Source organism: Exophiala aquamarina (assembly GCF_000709125.1).
Source record: "Exophiala aquamarina CBS 119918 chromosome Unknown aczIA-supercont1.3, whole genome shotgun sequence".
Taxonomy (NCBI): Eukaryota; Fungi; Ascomycota; class Eurotiomycetes; order Chaetothyriales; family Herpotrichiellaceae; genus Exophiala; species Exophiala aquamarina.
In genome coordinates, this window is record NW_013550585.1 from 1,707,201 (window position 1) to 1,728,957 (window position 21,757).

General features: G+C 51.2%; 9 protein-coding genes across 9 annotated transcripts; 2 read left to right on the top strand and 7 right to left on the bottom strand.

Moving 5' to 3' along the window:
- Positions 1–826: 826 nt before the first annotated feature.
- Positions 827–3,117, bottom strand: A1O9_04213 (uncharacterized protein; the record flags this gene model as incomplete). The annotated part of the gene is made up of 3 exons (XM_013406505.1): positions 827–1,338; positions 1,390–3,007; positions 3,088–3,117. 3 exons carry the CDS (start codon positions 3,115–3,117, stop codon positions 827–829), a joined length of 2,160 nt encoding a protein of 719 aa, XP_013261959.1.
- Positions 3,118–3,735: 618 nt separating this feature from the next.
- Positions 3,736–4,841, bottom strand: A1O9_04214 (uncharacterized protein; the record flags this gene model as incomplete). The annotated part of the gene is made up of 2 exons (XM_013406506.1): positions 3,736–4,109; positions 4,151–4,841. The coding sequence occupies 2 exons, from the start codon at positions 4,839–4,841 to the stop codon at positions 3,736–3,738; spliced, it is 1,065 nt and encodes a 354-aa protein (XP_013261960.1).
- A 1,621-nt stretch (positions 4,842–6,462) lies between these two features.
- Positions 6,463–8,161, bottom strand: A1O9_04215 (uncharacterized protein; the record flags this gene model as incomplete). Its single annotated transcript, XM_013406507.1, has 2 exons — positions 6,463–7,873; positions 7,926–8,161. The coding sequence occupies 2 exons, from the start codon at positions 8,159–8,161 to the stop codon at positions 6,463–6,465; spliced, it is 1,647 nt and encodes a 548-aa protein (XP_013261961.1).
- A 195-nt stretch (positions 8,162–8,356) lies between these two features.
- On the bottom strand, positions 8,357–9,322 carry A1O9_04216 (uncharacterized protein; the record flags this gene model as incomplete). The annotated part of the gene is made up of 2 exons (XM_013406508.1): positions 8,357–9,082; positions 9,134–9,322. The coding sequence occupies 2 exons, from the start codon at positions 9,320–9,322 to the stop codon at positions 8,357–8,359; spliced, it is 915 nt and encodes a 304-aa protein (XP_013261962.1).
- Positions 9,323–10,464: 1,142 nt separating this feature from the next.
- On the bottom strand, positions 10,465–12,020 carry A1O9_04217 (succinate-semialdehyde dehydrogenase; the record flags this gene model as incomplete). The annotated part of the gene is made up of 2 exons (XM_013406509.1): positions 10,465–11,229; positions 11,280–12,020. 2 exons carry the CDS (start codon positions 12,018–12,020, stop codon positions 10,465–10,467), a joined length of 1,506 nt encoding a protein of 501 aa, XP_013261963.1.
- An 809-nt stretch (positions 12,021–12,829) lies between these two features.
- On the top strand, positions 12,830–13,750 carry A1O9_04218 (uncharacterized protein; the record flags this gene model as incomplete). The annotated part of the gene is made up of 3 exons (XM_013406510.1): positions 12,830–13,348; positions 13,427–13,509; positions 13,567–13,750. 3 exons carry the CDS (start codon positions 12,830–12,832, stop codon positions 13,748–13,750), a joined length of 786 nt encoding a protein of 261 aa, XP_013261964.1.
- Positions 13,751–14,629: 879 nt separating this feature from the next.
- Positions 14,630–16,426, top strand: A1O9_04219 (uncharacterized protein; the record flags this gene model as incomplete). The annotated part of the gene is made up of 3 exons (XM_013406511.1): positions 14,630–15,621; positions 15,674–15,976; positions 16,033–16,426. The coding sequence occupies 3 exons, from the start codon at positions 14,630–14,632 to the stop codon at positions 16,424–16,426; spliced, it is 1,689 nt and encodes a 562-aa protein (XP_013261965.1).
- Positions 16,427–16,876: 450 nt separating this feature from the next.
- A1O9_04220 (3-isopropylmalate dehydrogenase) lies at positions 16,877–18,016 on the bottom strand (the record flags this gene model as incomplete). Its single annotated transcript, XM_013406512.1, has 1 exon — positions 16,877–18,016. The coding sequence occupies one exon, from the start codon at positions 18,014–18,016 to the stop codon at positions 16,877–16,879; it is 1,140 nt and encodes a 379-aa protein (XP_013261966.1).
- A 1,819-nt stretch (positions 18,017–19,835) lies between these two features.
- A1O9_04221 (uncharacterized protein) lies at positions 19,836–21,471 on the bottom strand (the record flags this gene model as incomplete). Its single annotated transcript, XM_013406513.1, has 3 exons — positions 19,836–20,626; positions 20,679–21,235; positions 21,284–21,471. 3 exons carry the CDS (start codon positions 21,469–21,471, stop codon positions 19,836–19,838), a joined length of 1,536 nt encoding a protein of 511 aa, XP_013261967.1.
- Between the last annotated feature and the right edge of the window lie 286 nt (positions 21,472–21,757).

The window sequence follows — 21,757 nt, forward strand, 5'->3', positions numbered from 1 at the left end:
GAGCACTCATGAAGTCCACCAAGGTGTTGATTTCACAATCCGCACGTCTATCGATGTCGTTCGTCGAATAATGCCGTCCCCGCGGGGTAAAGCTGGCAATTTACCCTCAGATGCCTCGGATGGTGCTGGCCCCAAGGCTGAGGCCAAAGCTAACGCTTCCCCAGACAGCTTGGGGTCACTGCAGTGGTCAGTGGCCAGTGGTCTACAGTCATTAATACGCAGCAGATACATAGTACGACTTGTCTGGACGGATAAGTCGGGACGGGCACTCTCTAACTATCTAAACCTCTGAACCCTGCAGCGGGGGCATTGACTAAGGTGACTGCCCAGCCTGAGTCGTACGACGGACGGAGTACATCTAAGTAAATTCCTTGGGTAGAGAGGGGGTTGGCAAGGCAGTGGCGGCACGCCAGGCGAGATGAGCGCTGGGAGGGGGTGATTCATCATCATCAATTAGGACCGAGTAGTGATCATCGTGGATTTTTACTTTCAATGCCGAGGGAGTCTCAGCAAAGTAAATGCGGGGGCCTGCTGGGGATTTGGGGATTACTGTTTGATAATTTTGATATCTTTGAGGTAGTATGGATGGCCATCAGCATATGATTGATTGATGACCTTAATAACGAGTATGCCACGCCCGAATTTCATACTCGTACCGGAGCCCACCCATCATCTATCATCTATGGCGTCTTTTCCCATTCCTAAAAAAGCTCGGACTGCGACTTTTCTCGTGCCGCGGCGGTGACGGCCGCGGCGTGGCCAGCAAAACGTCTTTATCTTGCTGATCAAAAAATGAATTTGTTCTATTTCCATGACAGGCTTTGCCCTACATAGCACAATCATGGATTCCCGTGGGGCCCAGCTCGTTGTACTCACTCCGAGTCAAAAAGCCTTTGGAGTTACCTTGGTCGACGATGAAGACGACTTTGGCAGCGACTTGGGCACCGAGGAAGGATGCTTCCTCCATGCCCGACACGCTGGGGTCTTTCCACTCAGGGAAATATTCGGGAGGTTTCACTGTTTTGATCGACGTTGGTGACTGGCTGAATCCGCGATGGCTCTGGTGTAAGCTCGGATCGGCTCCTAACTGGGCAGGGACTTGGAGGTGCGGGTTTGGTTGCATCATGTTCTTCGTGGCAGCAACCAGGAGCGGGTTAACGCCATGACCGCCGAGGTGGTGTTGGAGGTGTCCACCTTGACCGGGGATTGGTGTATTGGTTCCAGGGGTAGCAACAGGCGTGGTGAAGTTTGATGGGAGTTCAGAAGTGAATATTGTTGCTGTCGACGGCGATAGAATGTATCTTGCGTTCAATGTCGCCAATAGAGAGCTGGAGAACCCTAGAGACAGGTTAAGAACCATGAGCTGCATCATATATTCAGAGTACAAACCTCTTATCCGACTTCCATTTCCTAAAATGATCAAATTATCCCAGAGAGAGGATCTCTGAGGTACTTCGGGGACACTGAGAATCGTGTGGTGGATCGCCTCCGCTATGGTGTCGATGATACCGTCCGTCATACCAGGGGCAGGGGTGGCAGCCATAAATCTTTCCACGCCCACTTCTATCTCTCGCTTCCGTTTCCGTGCAGTGGGCACTGCGTCAGGGTCTTCTGATTCTTGGATCGGAAGGTATTCGACGTACGTAAAGCTTGCACGTTCTCGCTCCGAATTTCTGAGCCGGACTGGCCGAGGTGGTTCCGCACCACTTTTGCTCTTTGCCAAAGCCCTCTCAGCTTTCTCTCGCTCCCTCTTAGCTAACAGTTCGGCAGCATTGTCTCTAGCAACGATTGCCGCAACGTCTAGAACACCATCGTCCTCCTCGTCGTTGTCGTCATTGACAGCATCATCTCCGACGGCAGTTCCGAATCCAGGACCTCGTGGTTGCTGTCCAGGACGTAGCCCTTCCGTATCTCTAGCATTGACACCCGAGTCTAAGGCTCCAGTCGACGCAGCAGCAGCAGGGTTCACGGTTTCAGGATTGGCCGCTCCAGTTGGCAGAGCGGCACCAAGGGGGAGAATTTCACAAATAGGACTTCGTTTCAATTGCTCGGCCATATCCTCGTCAAAATCGTTCTTCTTCAGCTCCTGCTGCAATCTCTTCGTCAATGCTTGTCCGCCCGTATCCGCAAGCGCGACACCACGGCCGATTTCATTGAGCTGGAATTCCGTTACAGCGGTAATGTCGGTTTTGCTGTGGCCAACGTCCACCACCAATGCGGTTGGCACTCCGTAGGCGTAGCAGGCCGTTAAAGCAGCGTCCATGAGGCAGAAGGCTGGAATTTTCCAATTCTCGAACACATACTGAGTAATCATCTCTTTATCCCGACTCGACCAACATGGCTGAGAGACGAATAGGACCGGCATGTGGAAAGGCGGGGAAATCATATTGTAGATGTGTGACAAGAGCGCAAAGAAACATGACCAATTCTCGATGCGACCTTCGCGGATGGGATAGACGGCGCCTTCTGTAGACCAGTGATCATCCTCGAATGTTTCGATAGAATCCTCTTCGACCACCTGCGTTGTCTCCTGCTGTTGAGAGTCCTGCCCTTCTTGTGAGGTCTCCTGCTTTTCTTTGGTAGGAGCTGCTTCTTCTATTTGCGCCTGAGCTGTTTCTGATGGTAGTTCCGGCTGGGCTTCTGGTGGTGCTTCTGACTGGGCATCTTGCGATACATCTACGGCCGCCTGTGCCGGAGGATCTGCTGGTGGTGCTGGCACTACTGCTTCGTTTGCCTCTGTCAGCACGGGGGCTTCTTGCATTTCGACATCTGCAACCAAAACAGGTTCTCCATTAGGCTGCTCAGCCTTCGGCTCCGTGCCATTAGTCAAGGCTTCAGTTGGCGTGGCTTTTGGGACCTTGACGGTCTTGCTTCGGATCCTTAATGGTTCCCATTCCCCTGGCTTAAGACTAGGGAACATGCGAGTGGGAAAGCGGAACTTTGGAGGAGTGAACGTCTCTGGAAGGCCCAGTTGCGCAGCAGTGATCTGGGACCCGGGCGAAATGATCTAAATGAGTTTAGAGGTGGTTAGCATTAGGGAGTGTCGCGGGAGGGGGAGGTTGAGTGGCACGGAGAGGGGCTACTCACGAGCACATGCTCATCCTTGAATGGAGGCATCGCCGCGACGACGCTTACTCAGGTTGAGGCGCACTCTATGTTGGGGAATGTTTTGTAGGTGTTTTTCAAGTTTGGCAGCGAATCTGCGATCGACTCGCGCTGGGCCTTTCGCTTCGAACGCGTATCAAATTTGCCAAGACTGAACTCGGTCACATGATATCACATGACTACGTGCTCGGGTTGCAGACGAATCCTGTGACGCACGAATATCTCAAGTGGCTATTTACGAGTACTGCTGCTGAAACGTGCAGCGGGAAAAAAAATTCGAGATCTTCGGTCGACAATCGTTTTAAGAAAAGCTTTTTCATTTCGTGAGCGTCTATGGAAAAAGGAGGCACCGCTTATAATCAGTGCACCTCCTGTGCCAGCACCCAATTGTCATCACAACTAGTAGTACAATTTGAATTCGACCCCGCTCGCCAAAGCCTCGAGTTTCGGGCAACCGCTCCGTAATCAACGCCAGACATGACCTTCAGTTCTGTGACTCCATTGTGCTTCGTGGCGACTTGTCGTCGGATTCTCCGATGTTCTCTCTCCAACCTCAAAATGGTCCACTTAATGGTCATCAGACTCGACCAAGTCCACCGACGATCAGAGTCCTCGGCGAAGCCATCCTCGCTAACTACTTGCTGCAAAGCCCGGTCTGTCGCTGCCAGTAATAGGCGCGCCATGTGTGGGCTGCATGCGAGAAGTCGGCTCAGAAGTTTCATGCGGAAGACTGCTGGTCTGGTCGGTGTCGAAGGCATCGAAATCAAAGAATGAATTAGTGGGAAGTTGGTCAGGATGGAGGAGAAATCCTGTTCCGTCGAGGTCTTGGATAATCTCTGTGCCAAAATCTGGAAGAGATTGTAGATCGGCAAGAGAGTTGTCGTTGAGAAGGTTTGAAATATCGTCAAGGTCTGGAATACTTGAAGGAGGTAACTGAGCCCAAGCTGAGAAGTCTGATTGGATGGGAACGATGGCAGGCTGATAGCCCATGTGTCCGGTTGACACTGCAGGTCACACAATACCACGGCAGGATATTGTGTCAAACCGGAGACAGGGGCGAAGCTGCCGAACGTCGCCATAGAAGCAGAATGGTCAGCTTCGGCGTGGTCGTTGATGAGGTTCAATTGAGGGGCGAGGACTGGGGATTCATGTTTGAGGGTAGGTAGATCTTCAGATTCAACTAGGGTGGGGTGATTTGATACGGTTTCGGCCGCTTCGGAGGGTGATGGTGCGTATGAGGGTGTGTTGTAAGTTGTCTTGACGTCCACAGGCGCTGGCGTCGAGTCCAAGTCGAAGTCCATTGACGAAGGCTCAGCCAAAGACGGGGCTGGAAAATCAGCTTGGACGCCGAAGCGAGACTGGTATCGAGCGACAAGGTCGCGCAACGAAGCGTTCTCCTGCTCGATCCGAATCTGTCGGACTTCGAGGTCCGCGACAGCGGCCTTCTGACGTTGCCGAGACTTGTCAGCGGCTCTTCGATTTCGAAGAATTCTTTCGTTCTTCCGTTGTTCCTTTTCTTCGGCGGTCTTAGCCCGCTTACGTGGGGGGAGGATCTGTTTGATTTCAGGAACTGGTTGACCCCATGCTTTCCTCTTCTTCTTCTGTTGGTCGGCTGCCTCTGGAGGAGGACTGGCAGCGTGTTCCGACTGGGGCGGGGTGGCGGGAAAAGACTGAGAGTAGCCGGTCATAGCCAGAGAGGCGGGATCAATGCTTGCTGAGGGAGACGGGGCGTCCATGTTGGCGTCTTGCAAGCGATGGCGAGTATGAGAAATGATGGGAGAGCTGTCGAGTACTCCGAACGGCAGTACTGGACAGTCTGTAGCTTATGATGTGGGCAGCCCAAGTGACCACCTGTCCTCAAGGTGGCATGTTTGGTCACGGAGGACAGTCGGATGAGAGGTGGAGATGAATCATAACCTGGGTGAAGGACGGCAAAGTACAGAAGATTGCAAGCGACGAAGGTGAAATGAGAGAGTGAGTGGGTGCGGCAAGAATGGATGCCACAGCTGGGCAGGCAGCGAAATAAATAACAGGCCACGGTGTCAAAATCAAGGGGCGAGGGGGAGAATCATGGGGGATTCAGATTTGGGTGGAGACTTGGCCTTGGGAAGCCCTAGGAATGTCAAGGAACTCCCCCTACGAGGGAGCGCTCGGCCCCTACAGGCTACAGCGCTAGAGCACCTGCAGGCTCCAGCCCGTGAATGGCCCAGACGTGTTTCCCCCTTGGAAGTCTGACGACTTACGGAGTACGAGTGCCTCGCTATTTTCGCTATTTTGGTCCACCCAGGGTGGCAGTGGGTGGCAGTGGGTGGCAGTGGGTGGCAGACGGGCAGTCTTATCCCTCGCCTGGTTACGCGGTACGGAGCATCCATACGCAGTATCCAGAGGACGCACTCCGTACTCCGTAGTCCTGCTCCTAAGTTCTAGGTCAGTCACAGCTACGAGTAGTTAGCAAGTTAACGTGACTTGTCTGGCCGACGACGCCCCCTTGCTTTTGCTTCTGACATTCGATCGGCTTCTCAGCTCAGCCCAGATGCACTCACTCATTCCTTGGCGCTCGCATCCTCAGCCGCACGTTGCTGCTCGTGTCGCTTCTTTCAACCTCAGCTTCTTGGCCCACTTCCCACTTTCTGGTGTGACATGATTGTCAGGAGTACCTCACTTGTACCACATCCAAACTGCCAGTGATGCAGGGGGTTCTCCACAAAGGAGAGAAATATCCCATGGTACGGAGTACACGTAGTAGTTTGCTTCTCCTCTCATGTACTCCGTACTCCGTACTGAGCATCCGCAGACCGAATGCCCTTGGGCCATTGCATCTTACTTGTTGATGACGGTCCTACGAGTACTAATGCACACTCGAACCCGGGAGGCAGGCAACGCACAGATCTAGTACCGTGATTGCACGAGATCGCCCGCTGACTGCATCAGTGGACCTAACAATAATAATACCAATAATGCTGCTGCCTCCAGTCAGGGTCAGTTTGACTTTCACGCCTCATGCAGCGTCTAATGTAGGCTTACGACAGCCTGTACGGAGTCCCAGTGATGATGAATGTCTAGAAACAGGATGCCTTGACGTGCTGTCTTCATGCATACTACTACATAATCATTGCTGAAGGGGTATCTCGCTATGCAGAAATGACTTTTAGACCCTCACCTCCGTAACCCGTAAGCCATAACACGTAATCTGCCACATCTCTCGTACGCAATACTTAGATAAGCTGCAGCACGCCATCTCTTTCCAAATCAAGTCTCAATTATCCGTAACACGAGGAGAAGTTCGTCGTGCTCGTGCAATTGAATTAAGAAATTCTGGTTTCAACGGGAGGTCGAACAACTGACTCGGATGATGTCTCAACCGTGTTGTGGATTGGCCGATGTAGCTGCGTTGAGCACGCGCTTCCTCATCCACTCTGGATCGTGGTACAGCTGTTCTTGGTATATTTCATCCACCAAGTCGTTCACAATGTCTTCCACGATCTGCTCCTGATATCGTTCTCCGATTGGCCGAGCGTCCGGATGTTGAGGACCGTCTTGACCATATCCGTACCACCACGGGCCGTCGAATTTGCATTCGATGGCGCCACCCGTGTAGTGACTGATGGCCGGATAGTATCCCAGCAACCCGTCATCCACGTCTCCGACCCCCGTGACTGCTCGGCTACCTTTGTCGATGTATGATGCCGGTGGCAGGAAGGCGAACAGGTGCTCCCACACAATTCCGTGATATCTGCCATTGACCCAGAGTTCAATTTTGCTGCCCGGGAGTGTGCGTAGATGGGGAAGTTCGTGGTTGGGATGAGGGTCTGTCAACAGATCGTACTTCTTGCCTGTTTCCTGGTTGATCGACTTGTTCTTGGAGTTCAGCGTTGGTCGACTTAGATCATGGTTGGGTGTATATTCTGGGCACTCGAAATATGTCATGCCTTTATGTAGGAATGGATTGCGGTCGCGGATGATGTCGTGGTCAGAAGGTACAGTACAACCTGGAAGCGGCTGCACCATCGTGCGAATGGCTGTTCGAGTGTTCGCCTTCCTGCCTGCATCTTCCTTGGTCTTGGGGGTCTCGCCGTCCTTAGGTTTGGGACCACTCTTAGTAGCCTTTTTTCCTGCTCCCGCCTTCTTCTTGAGGACCGCAGGACCGCATTTGAGGTGGGGATATTCGGCAGGATTGAACGTGCCTTCAACGACCTTCTTGTGCACCTCCAACGGCGGCAGCGTGATCATGAGCCCAACAACATCTCCGTAGCTAAGGTCGTCAGGATCTTTAGCACCTTCGCCCTGCATGTGGTACATCATGGTGTTGAACCGTACACTGCCGTATTCTCGTGCTCTGCCACTTCGCAAAATAGCTGCATAACTGTAAGCGTTGCCACCAAGATTCTCGCTCCAGTGGTGCTCCCTCCGACAGAATCCAACCCGCAGACCACCGCGGTTCGTTGCAGTTCTGTCCGAATTCTGAGTATCAGCTAGAGCACGATCGGGCTCTTCCCTACCAGGAGGGGCTTGGCTAATCACTTTCGCCTCGAAGAAAAACTTGCCCTCTCTTGCAAAAACGTTCGCTCTCGTAGTGTAGCTGCCAAACTCCCCGCTCTTGCCGAGCATCGTCTTGGTAAACGTGTTTTTCAGATTCTCGACTCCGCATTGTGGATGGTTCTCGTCACTCAGTCGGGCATATCGAGGAGGAGCTTCATCTGCATGAAAGTATAGTGATTTCGGATCTCTCTTCGCACGGACATAATATCGTTTCTCTTTGCTTTCGACGCTTATGGCAGGTTAGCATGGCTCGATATGGAGAGGGGTAGATCCATCCATACTGTGTCCCAAGTAGATAAAAGTCGATTTTTGTCCCGTCAGGAGCTATCTTAGTGTGGTCATAGATTTTGGGAACCTCCTTTTGCTCCTGCACGAATTTGCTATCGTTGGGCGCAATGTATGTTGGTAGAACCACAGGTTTGTCGTCCTCGATCTTCTCGATTTTGCCTGAGACCTGTTCTTTGACCTTTTCACTAGGTTTCTTCTCCCGATGTCCTCGCCCAGATGACTCGTCCATGGTTTTTGACTTGGGTGTATGCAGACGCGTCGAAACACCAAAAATCGCGTGGCCGTTGGCCATTCCATGAGGAGAAGTGACTTTGAGAGCGCAGATGATCTTTGCGATCACGTGATGTCAAGATCCGGTGTTTATACGGAGGGCACCTATCATCAAGTATATTCCAGGTTTCTACATCAGCAGAAGTTTTATGGACTATCTCCCTGGACCTAAATCTAACCAGCTGCTGGCATAGCTGAGAGCTGTAAGTATATCACCAATAGGGCTAGTATCAATTCCCAAGCCCACCAAATTCAGGACCCAGCCTTCAATAAGCCATCGAGCGACGACTCCAGCAAATGCTAGCCCCGTCGCAATCTTGTATCCACAATTCAAGAGGATCAACAGAGCTTCAATATTATTGAGAAGGACTGCCCAACCGACATAGTTTGAAGCTTGAAACGCGAAGCCGAAAGGGTCGCCCTCTTTCGCCTCTGTTGGCCAGATCACCAACAAGATGGGAAATAATTTGGAGCAGCTCGACACAAGCAATGCCGTACTAATAGCGTTGGGGCTCGCATGGCCTGGCACAACTGTGGCTTGGCTGAGGCCACCCTCTCCCGTAGACGTGGGTGATTTGATGTCGTCCCCGTGGATATCTGGTTGCGAGAGAAGAACACGGGCTAACGTTCGAATGATGCCGTGTTGTGCAACTGTGGCCAAGATGTTCATCGTAAGAAAGAAGATATACTGAGTAAGGATGGGCATTTGCGTGAGCCGAGAGTTTGTGACGCCGTCATTCTTCACTGGACTGGTCCTCTCAATGCGTGCCCAGGTGATATAGACGTCAAAGAGAACCAGAAGCGTTCCGAGCCTCAAGATACTCGGGTCGAACTTGTCATCTGATCGTCCAAGTCTGTTAAATAGGAGATGTCGATATACCTATTGCAGCGTTAGAAAACGGGGTATCATCTGTCCGCCAAGGCATGGTACCTGAGGTTTGATCAGCAATAAATCTATGAATAATACCACAAAGTCATGTTCGACATATTTGTCGGCAAATCTTTTGCAATTGGGACATTGTGTGAGCCGAACGCCTTTGCCTAAAGATCGGTCATCGGCCTTGCTGTAGGTAGTGTATAGGTGCTTGACGGGAGTGCTGCATGAGATACATATTGGCATTCCTGCATACAGAGTCTAAGAGGTTTTGCGATTTTAGATGGTACAAGTGTTCTCATACTCATCGAGCGTGTTGCATATGTCCAGTTGAAGGGAGAAACCTGTCCTGGCATGGTTGTCGAAATCGCAAATGGTGAATGGGCGGCTTGGAATGAGAAAGCGGTGGAGCATAACTACATTAGACGTTGTCATGCACTCAAGTTCTAGCCTGTGTGTGGGTGCTTGGCCCTGTTCCAGTACAAGCACGAATGCCACTAGAAGCGAATGGATTACCGTCCATTCGCGTGTAGGCCAGTCTATATCAGAAATATACTCAGCACGATGTATTTAGGCAGCTTATCGACGAATAGACTACACCGTACGCGAATGGCATAGAATGACACACTGTCAACAGGCACGTCCTAGCTTCTAATGTAGGTGTACGGAGCACTCTAGTACTGGTAGCTACTGGTTCACCTAAGACTACGCGCTTAGTAGGAAAAGCTTGATTTAATTAACTTTAAAGGGTTTCACACTTAATAATATATAACTTATTAGTACTCAGATTAAATTTAAATAATCTGAAGAAGAAGATTGTGTCACGGGTTGAACCCGTACAAAGCTCTAGAGTGCGCCCTAGAGCGATTACTCGTGGTGCACCTTTGGGCTGTACAACTGTACAGCCGAAGCTACGTGACTCCTCCCTATCGATTGTCTCCTAGGAAACTATACTGACCCACTATAGGAGAGGGTAGGGAGTATTTCCTTCATTCGTACAGCAGATAGATTTTCTCTTTTCTTTTCTCTCCTTAGCTTTAGAATCCTCGTTATACGGTAGTTAGACGAATTACTCTAAATTCCTAGCTAAACCCTCACAGATTGTATATAGAAATCTTACTAGTAAGGCTTAGTAAATATAGCACGGTACTAAGCTCAGATTAGTATTAAGGAGGACTAGCTAACTTATAGCTGTAGCTTAAGTATTTGAGAAAAGACTTAGTTTTCAAGTTAGATAACTAAAGGAGCAACTGTACCTCCTACCAAGAAACGTCAAATACCTCTAGGTGCCCTTGACTAGATTTAAAGATTTTCAATTATCCCAAATTCTTCTAGCCGAAGCTTGCAATCATTGATAAACGAGCACTAGGGTCCGCAAGTTACCCAGTTCAATTCTGACCCTCCAATGTCAATGTACCCGTCTTGGTGATCATATACTCCTGTATAGCGACATCCTTCCCTGACTCCTTGCCATATCCAGAGTCCTTGATACCACCAAAAGGCGCCTCCGCCGCCGACGCATTACCCGTGTTCATACCGATCATCCCTGACTCCAAATTCTCCAATAGCCTCCAAGTCCGGTCAATATTCTTCGTGAAGAAGTAAGATGCGAGACCCATGCTCGTGTTGTTGGCAGCTGTGATGGCCTCCTCTTCGGTTGAGAACGGGAATAAGGCCAACAATGGGCCAAATGTCTCCTCTGAGCTAACCTGCATACTTGGAGTCGCGTTGCCGATGATGGTGGGTTCGAAGAAGTAGCCTCCCTCGATTTCAATCTTTTGGCCACCGGTGAGCACCTTGCCACCAGATGAGACAGCATCTTTAATCTGCGAAGCAACTTTCTCAATACCAGCTGGTACGGTCAGGGGTCCCATAGTGGTGGTCTTATCCATGCCGTGTCCAACTCTGAGCTTCCTGGCCCCGTCTACGAGCATCTGTGCTACTTTATCATAGACCCCACTCTGTACATAAACGCGATTTGCTGTGATACATGCCTGACCAGCGTGTCGGTACTTCAGAGCCATCAAAGCGTCGCAGGCTTGGACGAGGTTAGCATCGTCGAAGATCAGGAATGGACAGTTGCCGCCGAGCTCGAGGGTCAACTTCTTCAAGCCGCTTGAGCAGTGCTGTGAGATGAGCTTGCCCACTCGGGTCTATTTCAATATCAGTGTGGTAAGATCATAGGCAGACCTTCTTCACTTACCGAGCCAGTGAACGTGACCTTCTTGATATATTCATGCTTACAAAGAGCTTCACTCAGAGCTGGAGTGTTGGCAAGAGTGGTTGGCAGGACAGAGAAAACTCCCTGTCCGAAGCCAGCTTGCTCGGCCAGATGGGCAAGAGTCAATGCTGACAGTGGTGTCTCGGGCGACGGCTTCACAATCATTGTGCAACCGGCAGCAAGAGCAGCGGCGGCCTTTCGTAGGATCATAGCAATGGGGAAGTTCCACGGCACTAGAGCCGCGGCAACTCCAATCGGTTGTTTGATGGTAAATACTCTTCTACCAGCCATGGATGGTGTGAAGACAGTGCCATGTACGCGCTCAGCCTCCGCGGCGAACCATCTGGTGAAAGAAGTAGCATATTCGATCTCGCCAATAGCCTCTGCATAAGGTTTGCCAGTTTCGTGTACAAGGATGGTGGCAATATCTTCTTTGTTGGCCCTGATCAGAGCATCCCATCTCAGGAGCAAATCTGCACGAGCTCTCGGGCTGACGATGCGGAATTTCTGGAATGCCTTGTATGCCCCGTTGACGGCGTTGTCAACGTCTTCAGCTGCCATATCAGCGCAGGTGGCCCATATTCTGCCACTGCCCGGGTCAACGATATCGAAGCGATTCCCTGATTTTGCTTCAACCCACTGCCCGTCAACGTATGCTTGGTCCTTATATAAGCTTTGATTTTGGAGTGTGAAGGGGAGCGAAGTGGTTGCTATCGAGCCCATGATGAACGTATGAAGGAAACTTTTTTGTCTTTGGTCGCTCTTCTGCCCTCCTATGGCTTGGATGTCCCAGGAATGACAGAGATTCAACTTATTGTATATTTATTTGTATCCATGTATGATATGCCCTTCTGTTGCTTGCTTCCATCTTCATCGCCAACCGGCGACCCCCAGGGCATCTCCGTATCCACAGTTGTTCTGTGCGTCAACGCCCACAGTCTGCTTCCAAAGGGCTGTGAGTGATATCTCAATTCCGAGCCCTCGTAGCCTTAGTCGGGTAGACTTGATCGGATAACACGTTTGGGAAAGTCAATCCTTGTTGTCAATGGGCGTGCGATGCAATCCTCAGTACAGTTCTCCCCGCTGATGGGCGCATGGCCAAATCTGAAGTGTGGGGGCAGCAGTCTCCCCACATATCTACTCCGGTCCTCCCAACCCCAACTCTGCAGACAAGTGCCCTGGTACTGAAATGCAGATGTCGTAGATCATCCGCTCAAAATACCTTCATAATCATCGTCGTGATAGGGCCCTGTCCCACCAGCTCGTCTCCACATACCCCCAGCGTTTGTCCGACTTTGCATTGACAAGCATGAGGGGCAGAAATGGACAGCTTTCACTAGACACGATCGAGGATGTGTTGTATATGTATGGGGGAGGCCTCAATTCGATTGTGCATACAGACACGCCGAAGTCAGAATCCAAGACCACCGATCTGCCAAACTCAAGAAATTAGACTAGTATTCCTCATTCAACCAGCAGGCAACGACACAACCTGTCCCACTCATTCTGCATACACGTACTACTCTACCAAAATGGGCTCGTACGCCGAAATCAATATCCCACAAGGCCAGCTCGCCGGCCGTGTTGCGCTTGTAACTGGGGGCAGTTCCGGTTTCGGCCATGCCATTTCTTCTGTCTTCGCCGCTCAGGGTGCCAGAGTCTACATCGGTGACATGAACCCGGATGGCGCTCAGAAGCTTGCGGCTCAATACCCCGAGGGCAATGTAATCGCGCGCGCGATGAACGTTACCAAGCGCGAAGACTGGAACGCAGCCCTCAAGGAGATTTTGGAGACCTGGGGGAAGCTGGATATCCTGATCAACAATGCAGGAACAAGTTACAAGAATAAGCCGACCGTGGATGTGACGGAAGATGAGTATAAGCGGTGTTTCGATGTCAACTGTTTTGGGATTTTCCACTCTGTTGCAGTCGTCTTCCCGGAGTTCGTGAAACAGAAATCCGGCATCTGTGTGAACATTTCTAGCTGTGGAGCAAGCAGACCGCGTCAGGGTTTGGTTTGGTACAACGCGTCGAAAGGAGCGGTCTCAAATGTAAGTCGAACCATGTCAAGTTGGGAGAGAAGACCAAAGACAGATGAATGGACATGGTGGTTACTGACACAGTGATAGGCAACCAAGGGCCTCGCCCTCGAATTTGGGCCTCATCAAATCCGTGTCAATTCCATCTGCCCACTACTGACAGGAACTGGACTGTAATTCATAAGCTGTTAGGACCGCTTCCTGCATTGTAGATACTAATGAGCATATAGATTCGAGTCCTTTGCCGGTGTACCGGACACCCCTGAAAACCGACAAAAGTTTCTCAGCAATGTACCGCTTGGCAGACTCGGGGAGGTCGACGACGTAGCCAACGCGACTCTGTTTTTGTGCACGGATGCGGCGAAGTTCATCACTGGTGTGAATTTGGATGTCGATGGTGGGAGAACTATCTAGAGTAGTAGTTTCGTTGGAGTGGAATGGCGTCTTTTGTGGCTTGAGAAGTACTTTGGCCATTGATGATGATCTTTGTGGTTGGGATGTCCTCGCAAAAAGGCGAGTACTGTTCGGACGGTGCATGGCCAGAATAGATTGTCGTCCCCTGAACCTGCGTGTATCAAGTTGTAGCATGGACATGGCACAGTATGAACTTACGCAAGGGGAAATGATGCATCAAACTAGGAGTACTTTCTTCTGGGGCAGTTTCTGAATCTTCGACCACGACTTGTACCTAAGACTGCGTCAAATTAGAGAAAGGCGTAAATCAACATTAGTTTCCATAGTTCACAATATATTTTGCTATAATATTGGCGATTGCACTCTATCTTCCCCATTGAGCAGCTATATCACCCCGTATATAGAGATAGCCTGTCAAACACTCTAGGATATAACTATGCTGAAATAGGAGGGTTGCAATGTTGAACTCGGCTGGAAGTGCTCTAAACATTGTGCGAAGAAAGGAACTTATGCTTCAACCTGTCTAAACGACACAACCAGAAAGGGTAGCAAAGGCAGTGGCGTAGTAAAGATGTCGACTATGGGAAGACCGCCCCGCCTCCCCATGATTATGTCCGGCCATTAGCCATGAAATTGCATCGACGTTGCCACTGTGCCGATCTAAAGGTCCATCCTGGTGTAGCCGCGCGTCACCCCTCAACCCCACTGTCAGTACCGACTTCGAGACCGGGGGCCCCGGAGTATACTATGCCTGCTGCATCTTGACTATAAATTTCGAGGAGAATCAGTATACTTTGCCACCACACCAAAGCTTGGCTGCTCGCTCAGAAGCTTCTATTTCTTGGCTCATTGTCGCTCCCAAACCATCGGCCGGCCATCATGCCTTCGGCACAACCAACACCTACCAGCCATGCAATTGTTTCCAGTGTTGATCAGAACGCCTTCAGGCCAGAACCAAAATGGGCCTCCTTTATTCCAGGAGGCTATTCTCATCAACGGGCCATAGGCCTCACTGGCAAGCCCCTGATATGGGTCATCTTGGCTGTCTCTGGCTGCGCGATTCTCTTCTTCGGTTATGATGCTGGCGTTATGGCTCTTGTCAACGTGAACCCCGACTATCTCAGGAATATGGGCACCACTTCAGGCACCAGTCGTGATGCCGCTGCCAACGGCGGCCTGGTATCTCTGTGGTTCGGCGGCTTTTTAATCGGTGCCATCCTAGTTGGTCTCTATGCGGACAAAATTGGTCGTCTGAAGACTATGATCGTTGGCTGCGCCTGGGCTGCCTTCGGGGCTGCCTTGCAAGCCTCGGCTCAAAACTTCACCTGGATGGCTTTTGCACGCATCATCGGCGGTATTGGCTGCGGTCATTTGAACGCTGTGGTACCAATCTGGACGTCCGAGTTGGCCGACGCTCACCTTCGCGGTGCGTTTGTGGCCGTCGAGTTCACGTTGGCCGTTGGAGGGATATGCGGCGTCTACTGGATTGAATATGCATGTCTCAAGACGCAAGGCGCTGGTTTTGCATGGCGCTTCCCTCTTGCTTTGCAGATCGTGTTCCTCATCATCCTCGTCTTGGTAGTACCCTTCATGGTTGAGTCTCCACGTCACCTGGCCGCGACAGCACGTTACCATGAGGCAAGACACGTCCTCCAAAAGGCTCGACTTAATCCCTCTCCCGAGAAAATCGAGGCTGAGATGACCGAAATCCTGGACGCAATCCGTCTAGAGGCACGCAGTACCAGCAAGTCTTATTGGAGTATGTTGTTCACGAAAGATCATCTTCACACTCGTCGCCGTCTCCTCCTTGGAGCCGGGGTTCAGGTCATGCAGAAATTCACTGGCATTGACTTTATTACGACCTATGCACCGTAAGGCCCTTTCCTCCACTTTGCGTGCGCCTGAGCATGCTGACATCATTAGACAAATGTTCGCATTGTCCGGGTACTCTGGCACGAAATCTGATATTCTTGCTGGTGGCAACCTTATCTCCTATACAGCTTCTCTCGCACTCAGCATTTACCTGATTGACCGAGTCGGAAGGAGAAAGCTTATGCTCATCGGCTGTTCTGTCATGGGTGTCCTGCTCATCGTCGGTGGTGTGCTTGCGCATTTGGTCAATAAGAATGAGGCAAACGAAGCTCAAGCCCAGAAATTTGGCGCCGGTGTTGCAGCTGTCTTGTACTTGTATACCTTTGCCTACGGCAGCACGTGGCTGACAGTCTGGTATGTTTGAAAGCCTCTTCTAGTCAGGTCAAAGGCAGTGCTGATACTTTGAATAGCTGGGTCTATCCTACCGAGATATTCCCGCTTGCCTCTCGAGCCAAAGGAGTTGCTTTTGCCACCATCGCCTTCTCCATTGCCGGAGGTATCGTGAATGAGATCACTCCCTACCTTATCAAAGCTATTGGCTTCTGGATCTTCATTCTCTTCGCTTTTGTAAATTTTGGCATGCTCGTTCCGATCTTCCTGTTTTATATCGAGACAGCTGGTCGGCATCTTGAGGATCTTGATCTATTGTTCGCTGGCAACAGCAACATTGCTTGGCGTGCGGAAAAAGAGTATGAAGCGGAGAAGACGAGCCTTGACAAAGAGAAAGCTATCCTTGGTCCTAGTGTGGAGCAGGCAGAGGAAATAGTTGAGGGGGGATCGAAGGGCGTGTGTGTCGAGACTTGAACGGAATGCAGAAAAACGGAAGCCAGATTCCCTTGGGCGGAAGGTGAACAACTGGTGGTCGAAGCATAGGCCTAGCAATAAGCGTGGCCAAATGTAAATATTTAACAGTTTTGCCTGGTTTTTGAATAGCTAGTCCTACTCGTTCCAGGGAGTAGTAGATCGGCTGCCAGTCACCCAACGAGAGGAGCTTGAGGATAGATCATCCCCAAGGGCATTCAAGGAAATATCCCATCTGCTGGAGAGCGTCTGAGAAATTAGTAAAACGGACGAACTTAAAGAAGAATCCTCAAGCTTCCATCATGCCCACAATACTTCCCGCGATGATTCAATCTGCTGTCTTGACGGGCTGGCGACATATTAAGCCATGGCAACGAAATTGTGGAGCCAATTCACGTAAAGAATATGGATTTATTGCTGGTCGTCTACAAAGATAAAAACCCCCATTGCAACCTACTGACCCTGCTTGTCTAGAATCTTAATCAAATTCTCCCTCACCTTCGCTCCCATCTCGCTTGTGCTGCATGATCCCTTCATGTCCTTCGTCCGGTATCCCTGCTCAAGGGATTCCTCCACCGCAAGTTCAATCGCCCTTGCCTCATCCTCCATCCCGAAGCTATATCTCAACATCAAAGCGGCCGACAGGATTGTACCAATGGGGTTTGCGATACCTTGACCAGCGATATCGGGAGCAGATCCATGCACAGGCTCGTAGAAGCCCTTGCAAGTCTTGCCACTGTTGAACTCCTTGCGCGGCAGATCAGCCAAGCACGCTGAAGGTAGGACGCCGAGCGTGCCGGGAATCACACCAGCCAGATCCGACAAAAGATCACCAAAGGTGTTGTCAGCAACCAGTACGCCATTAAACATGCTTGGCTTCGCAACCATCAACATGGCAGCGCTGTCCGCCAACTGGTGCACAATCTCCACCTCCGGGAATTCCCTCGTGATGGTCTCTTCCACAATTCGTCTCCATATCCTCGAGCTTGCAAGAACATTCGCCTTGTCGCAAGAGATAACCTTTTTGACTGGTGAAGCTGGCGACATGGCCAGGTGCGCGGCCATTCTTGCAATCCTCTCAATCTCCGATCGCTTGTAAGACCACAAATCGGAAGCATAGTCAGGGTCTTCTGTCTTCGGGCCATAGAACGCGCCGCCACAGTTCTCTCTCAGCACGATGTATTTCGTACCCCGCACCAACTCGTCTCGGATCGGAGAGTTGCCAAACTTGTTGTACTCACATGGTCTCATGTTAGCATAGACCTGAGTCACCTCCCTCAACCTCAGCGTAGCGCCCTCCGGTCCCTCAAAACCACGTCGCATGCCATCCCATTTGGGACCGCCAACAGCGCCCATGAGGATTGCGTCACAGTGACGACCAATATCGAGGACCTCATCCGTGACGGATTTGCCATGGGTGTCGATGGAGCAGCCGCCGAAAAGTTGCGGGTTGAGCTCGAAGCTGGCGCGAGAGTCGGAGCGCGCGGAAAGGAGCTCGAGGATTTTGGTGGCTTCATCGGTGACTTCAGGGCCAATTCCGTCGCCGGCGAGGACGAGGATTTCATAGTTTGGTTTGCTTGGTCGGCCGATCATGGTGGCGGTCGAGAGATGCGGGCTGGTGATCGTGTCTTGTTGTCCGAAGGAAGTGAAACGCTCGAAATGGCAAGACCTCGGAGACTCATTCTGTTTTTCAGATAAGCGTCTTTATGAACTCACAAGAGCCTCTTGGAAGACAGTGAGGGTATGAAGCGACATCGGGCCTTTCACCGACCACTCCCATGGGGCAAGACAACATGGAGTCAAGGAGGTGCTGTGGGAACGTGGGGAGAGAGGGAGAGGCAGGAAAGGGTAGGAATACGGGTGGGGATGTTAAGGTTACGAGAGAGTTTATAAGCGAGAGCGGAGGAGGTGGTCCTATCAATACAGCGGGTCTCGGTGCCTCTCCCTGGCCTCCGAATGATGCCAGACGCTATTTCGACCTGGATACCGGAGTTCAATAGTGGGAACCAATCGTAGTAGACTCCTTGTTCATTAGAGCTTGGAACACGTGCCTACCAGGTCTATAAACGTTATCCGCACTAGCACCAATCCGGTGATCCTCGCTAAATCGGTTTTGCTCGGAAGCATTTCGAGGTTCAGATCTCGACTGAAGCTCACTTGCAACTTGACTACCGTCCCCGCAACCGCATCCATCTCCTCTGAAACGGCTGGAGAGGATCAGCTGACAGGCACGTCAGGACGAGAACCAGAATTTACCTGAGCGCACTGTTACCCCAGTGAGAGCAGCAAGCCCACATGGCCAGGCCCAGTTGCATATCAGCCATGCTACAACCACACCTCCCGGCCAAAGCTCCTGGACCAGGGCTTTGAGCACGGCCTCCCTTTCCTCTGCTCAAGCTCGACGCAATTGCAAACCTCATCTTTAATCGCCGCAGCGTCGTTGACCTTGGCATCGACCCGCCTTCCCGAGCAACACCATCGCCATGAATCGGTGTCGGAACGGAGCTGAATCTTCAGAACTGCCAAATGGTGTGCTTGAATTCAACGCGCAATCGTATGTACTCACAATGCTCTATATGTAAGTTTTGAGTATGCCAAACGATTCCTGCTCTCTACGCAAACGGTGGACGTTGTTTGTGGCGGACAGCCGCAGTGCATAGGGAAAGGCGCCGAGGTTGGACCTGACGGTGGCCGAGGGAGTTATAGGTCCTCGATATCTCCCCTAATTTACATTGCCCCTAGGCAGCACTCGCCTGGCGCAATTTGGTGATAGCGGATAACCAGCTGGGATCTGTACCATAGAATCGGGGTATTACCTTGTCGCCGTAGTGGGAGGTGTTGGTGTCGTCGACCCAGCCAAGGGCTTGCTGCCTGGAAGGATCAATGCTAGCAGCGACACCATTTATAACCTCGAGCTACCAAATCCGATAAAAAAGCCAGGAGCATGTGCGATGACAGGTTGGGAAGCTGTCTGCCTACGAAAGATCGAGGCGCGAATGTTATGCACACAGTCGAGTGAGGTTGCGAAGTCTTGTGACCCGACAGTCGTGATTAGGAAATTAGCCGCACCATTTTAGTGCGAGCATGCGCTAATGGTAATTTATGCTGCCAGTGGAACGCGCAGAATATGGTCTTGCCACCGCTGTGCCGCTGACTGCAGGACGACGATGTATGATTACTGATGTCATTTACGTAGGAGATGCCATTAAAGGATAGAAATCATTTACCCTTTCCACCAGCCCTGTTCGATTGATTAAGCGGCTGTTTATCCCAAGTCCTTCTAGCCCACAAGTTCTCTCCTCGTGGACTCAGCAAAGCGAATAATGGGGCTTTCTCATCAGAGTCTTCTCGTAATCTAGACTTTTCGACACCCGCGCCCCATAATGGGCATTGTTTCCCGGAGTTAGTGAAGTCAAAGTTGGTACCTAAACCCTTTCTCCATCGCTCTCGCTTCTGCAACGGCGATGCCTTCGGCCTGAGTAGTCTTCTGGAGCCTGGCCAAATCAGCTTCACCGAGAGGTTGACCATCGTTCTCCATTTCCATTCTGGCGAATTGCTTATTCTCGCGCTGGAGGTACAGACGCATGACGACCGCACAGACAGCGGCGATCACCTGCAGCCCGATGCATATGCCAAGAGCAGGACGGTAGAATGGCTTGTCTTCCTCTCGATAGGTGAATGGTGTCCAGATGCTTGCCGAGTTACCGAGACTGTTGATGAAGGCGTAGGCGGCAGCTCGCTTGGCAGGAGGTCGGGGAATGCTGCTCGCGATCCATGCATAAATGGTGCCGTTCATGGTAAGCACGAAGGTCATAAGAAAACAGGCGAAATAGCGTGGTCCAAAAGATTCGGTCGTCATGAAGATGAGAAAGCCGGCGATGGAGACGGGGACAGGGTAGACGAAAAACCAGAACCTGTTCTGGACTCGATCACTGATCAGGCCGTGGAAGTAGGACCAGATGGTGATGAAGATATATGGAGGGGCGACCAAGAGTAGAGAGATGAAGCGCGAATACCCGAGTGTCCTCGTGAGGGTCGGGAAAAAATTCTGGAAACCAATCGCACCAGTAATGGCCAGGTAGGCAACGGCGAAGATGTAGACCTTTATGTCTGCAAATGCCAGGGCGAGGCCCCGAAGTTGAGCCTTCGCTCCCTCCTCATCGACATCAGCCTGTGCGGCTTCGATCGTCAAGCGTCGGATGGCTGGAAGTATGTTAGCATGTTCTAACCTCGGGAGCGCTACTCTACCACCTACCAATATGCTTGAGTTCGGGAGAAAGTGCTCGCCATGTCTGTGGGAAGTCCGGCAAAATGAAACAGGTGCAAATACCGAAGAAGACGGTAACGACACCTTCAATGATATAGAGCCACTGCCACGAAGCCAGCCCTGCATGGCCTTCTAGCCCGTGAAGGATGCCGGCTGCAATGAGGTTGCCGAAGGCTCCTGCAATGAGCGCACCGGAATAGAAGATGCTCATGCGGAAGTTGATTTCCTCCTTAGTATACCAGCGAGACAAGTAGAAGAGGACACCTGGGAAGAAAGGCGCCTCCACGATGCCCAAAATGAATCTGCAAGCCATAATGGAGCCAAAGTTGGTGACAAGGGCAGTCAGAGCTGAGACTGTACCCCAAGCAATGGTGAAGAATCCAAGGTACAAAGATGGTCTTCCGCAGTAGTTGAGAAGCAAATTTGACGGAATCTGGCCCAAGATGTAGCCCACGAAGAGAATGGACAGTCCGGTTTGGTATTGATTACCCACGAGCCCGAGGTCACTTTCAAGGCCCTGGAGGCGAGCGGCGGCATAATTGTTGCTTAGTACAGGTCAGCCAAGCTAAAACCCAGAACGAGGACCGACCCACCGATCTATCCAGTTCATGATGTAAATGATTAATATCGCGGGCATAATGAGGAGGTCGATCTTGCGCACGAGCTTCTTTGACAGGCGCTTCTCATGCTCGGTCAGGGCAACGGTTTCTGTGTTCTCAAACTGACCAAATTCTGCCTTGGTATCGAGCTGGTTCTCGCGAATATCGGTCTGAGCAGCCATGGCTGCTTACGTCGGAGATTTGCCGTGTATTTGGAGCTCAAGGAAAACAAGAGGCCACTCGTGCTCTCAGTAGAGCCTGAGAAGTGGAGGTCATGACGCATTGTGACCTCTATATATTTGAGACGCCACAGTCTCAGGAATCTAGTTGTGGGAACTGCGGGGCACACACGTACCTCGATCAGGCTGAAGAGGCCTGTTGCGCTGAGACATCAGACTGGAGTGTGTGTTGATGTGGTATGATAGAGGTGTATCGTACACGGGGAAGGAGGACGATCTACTAACTAGC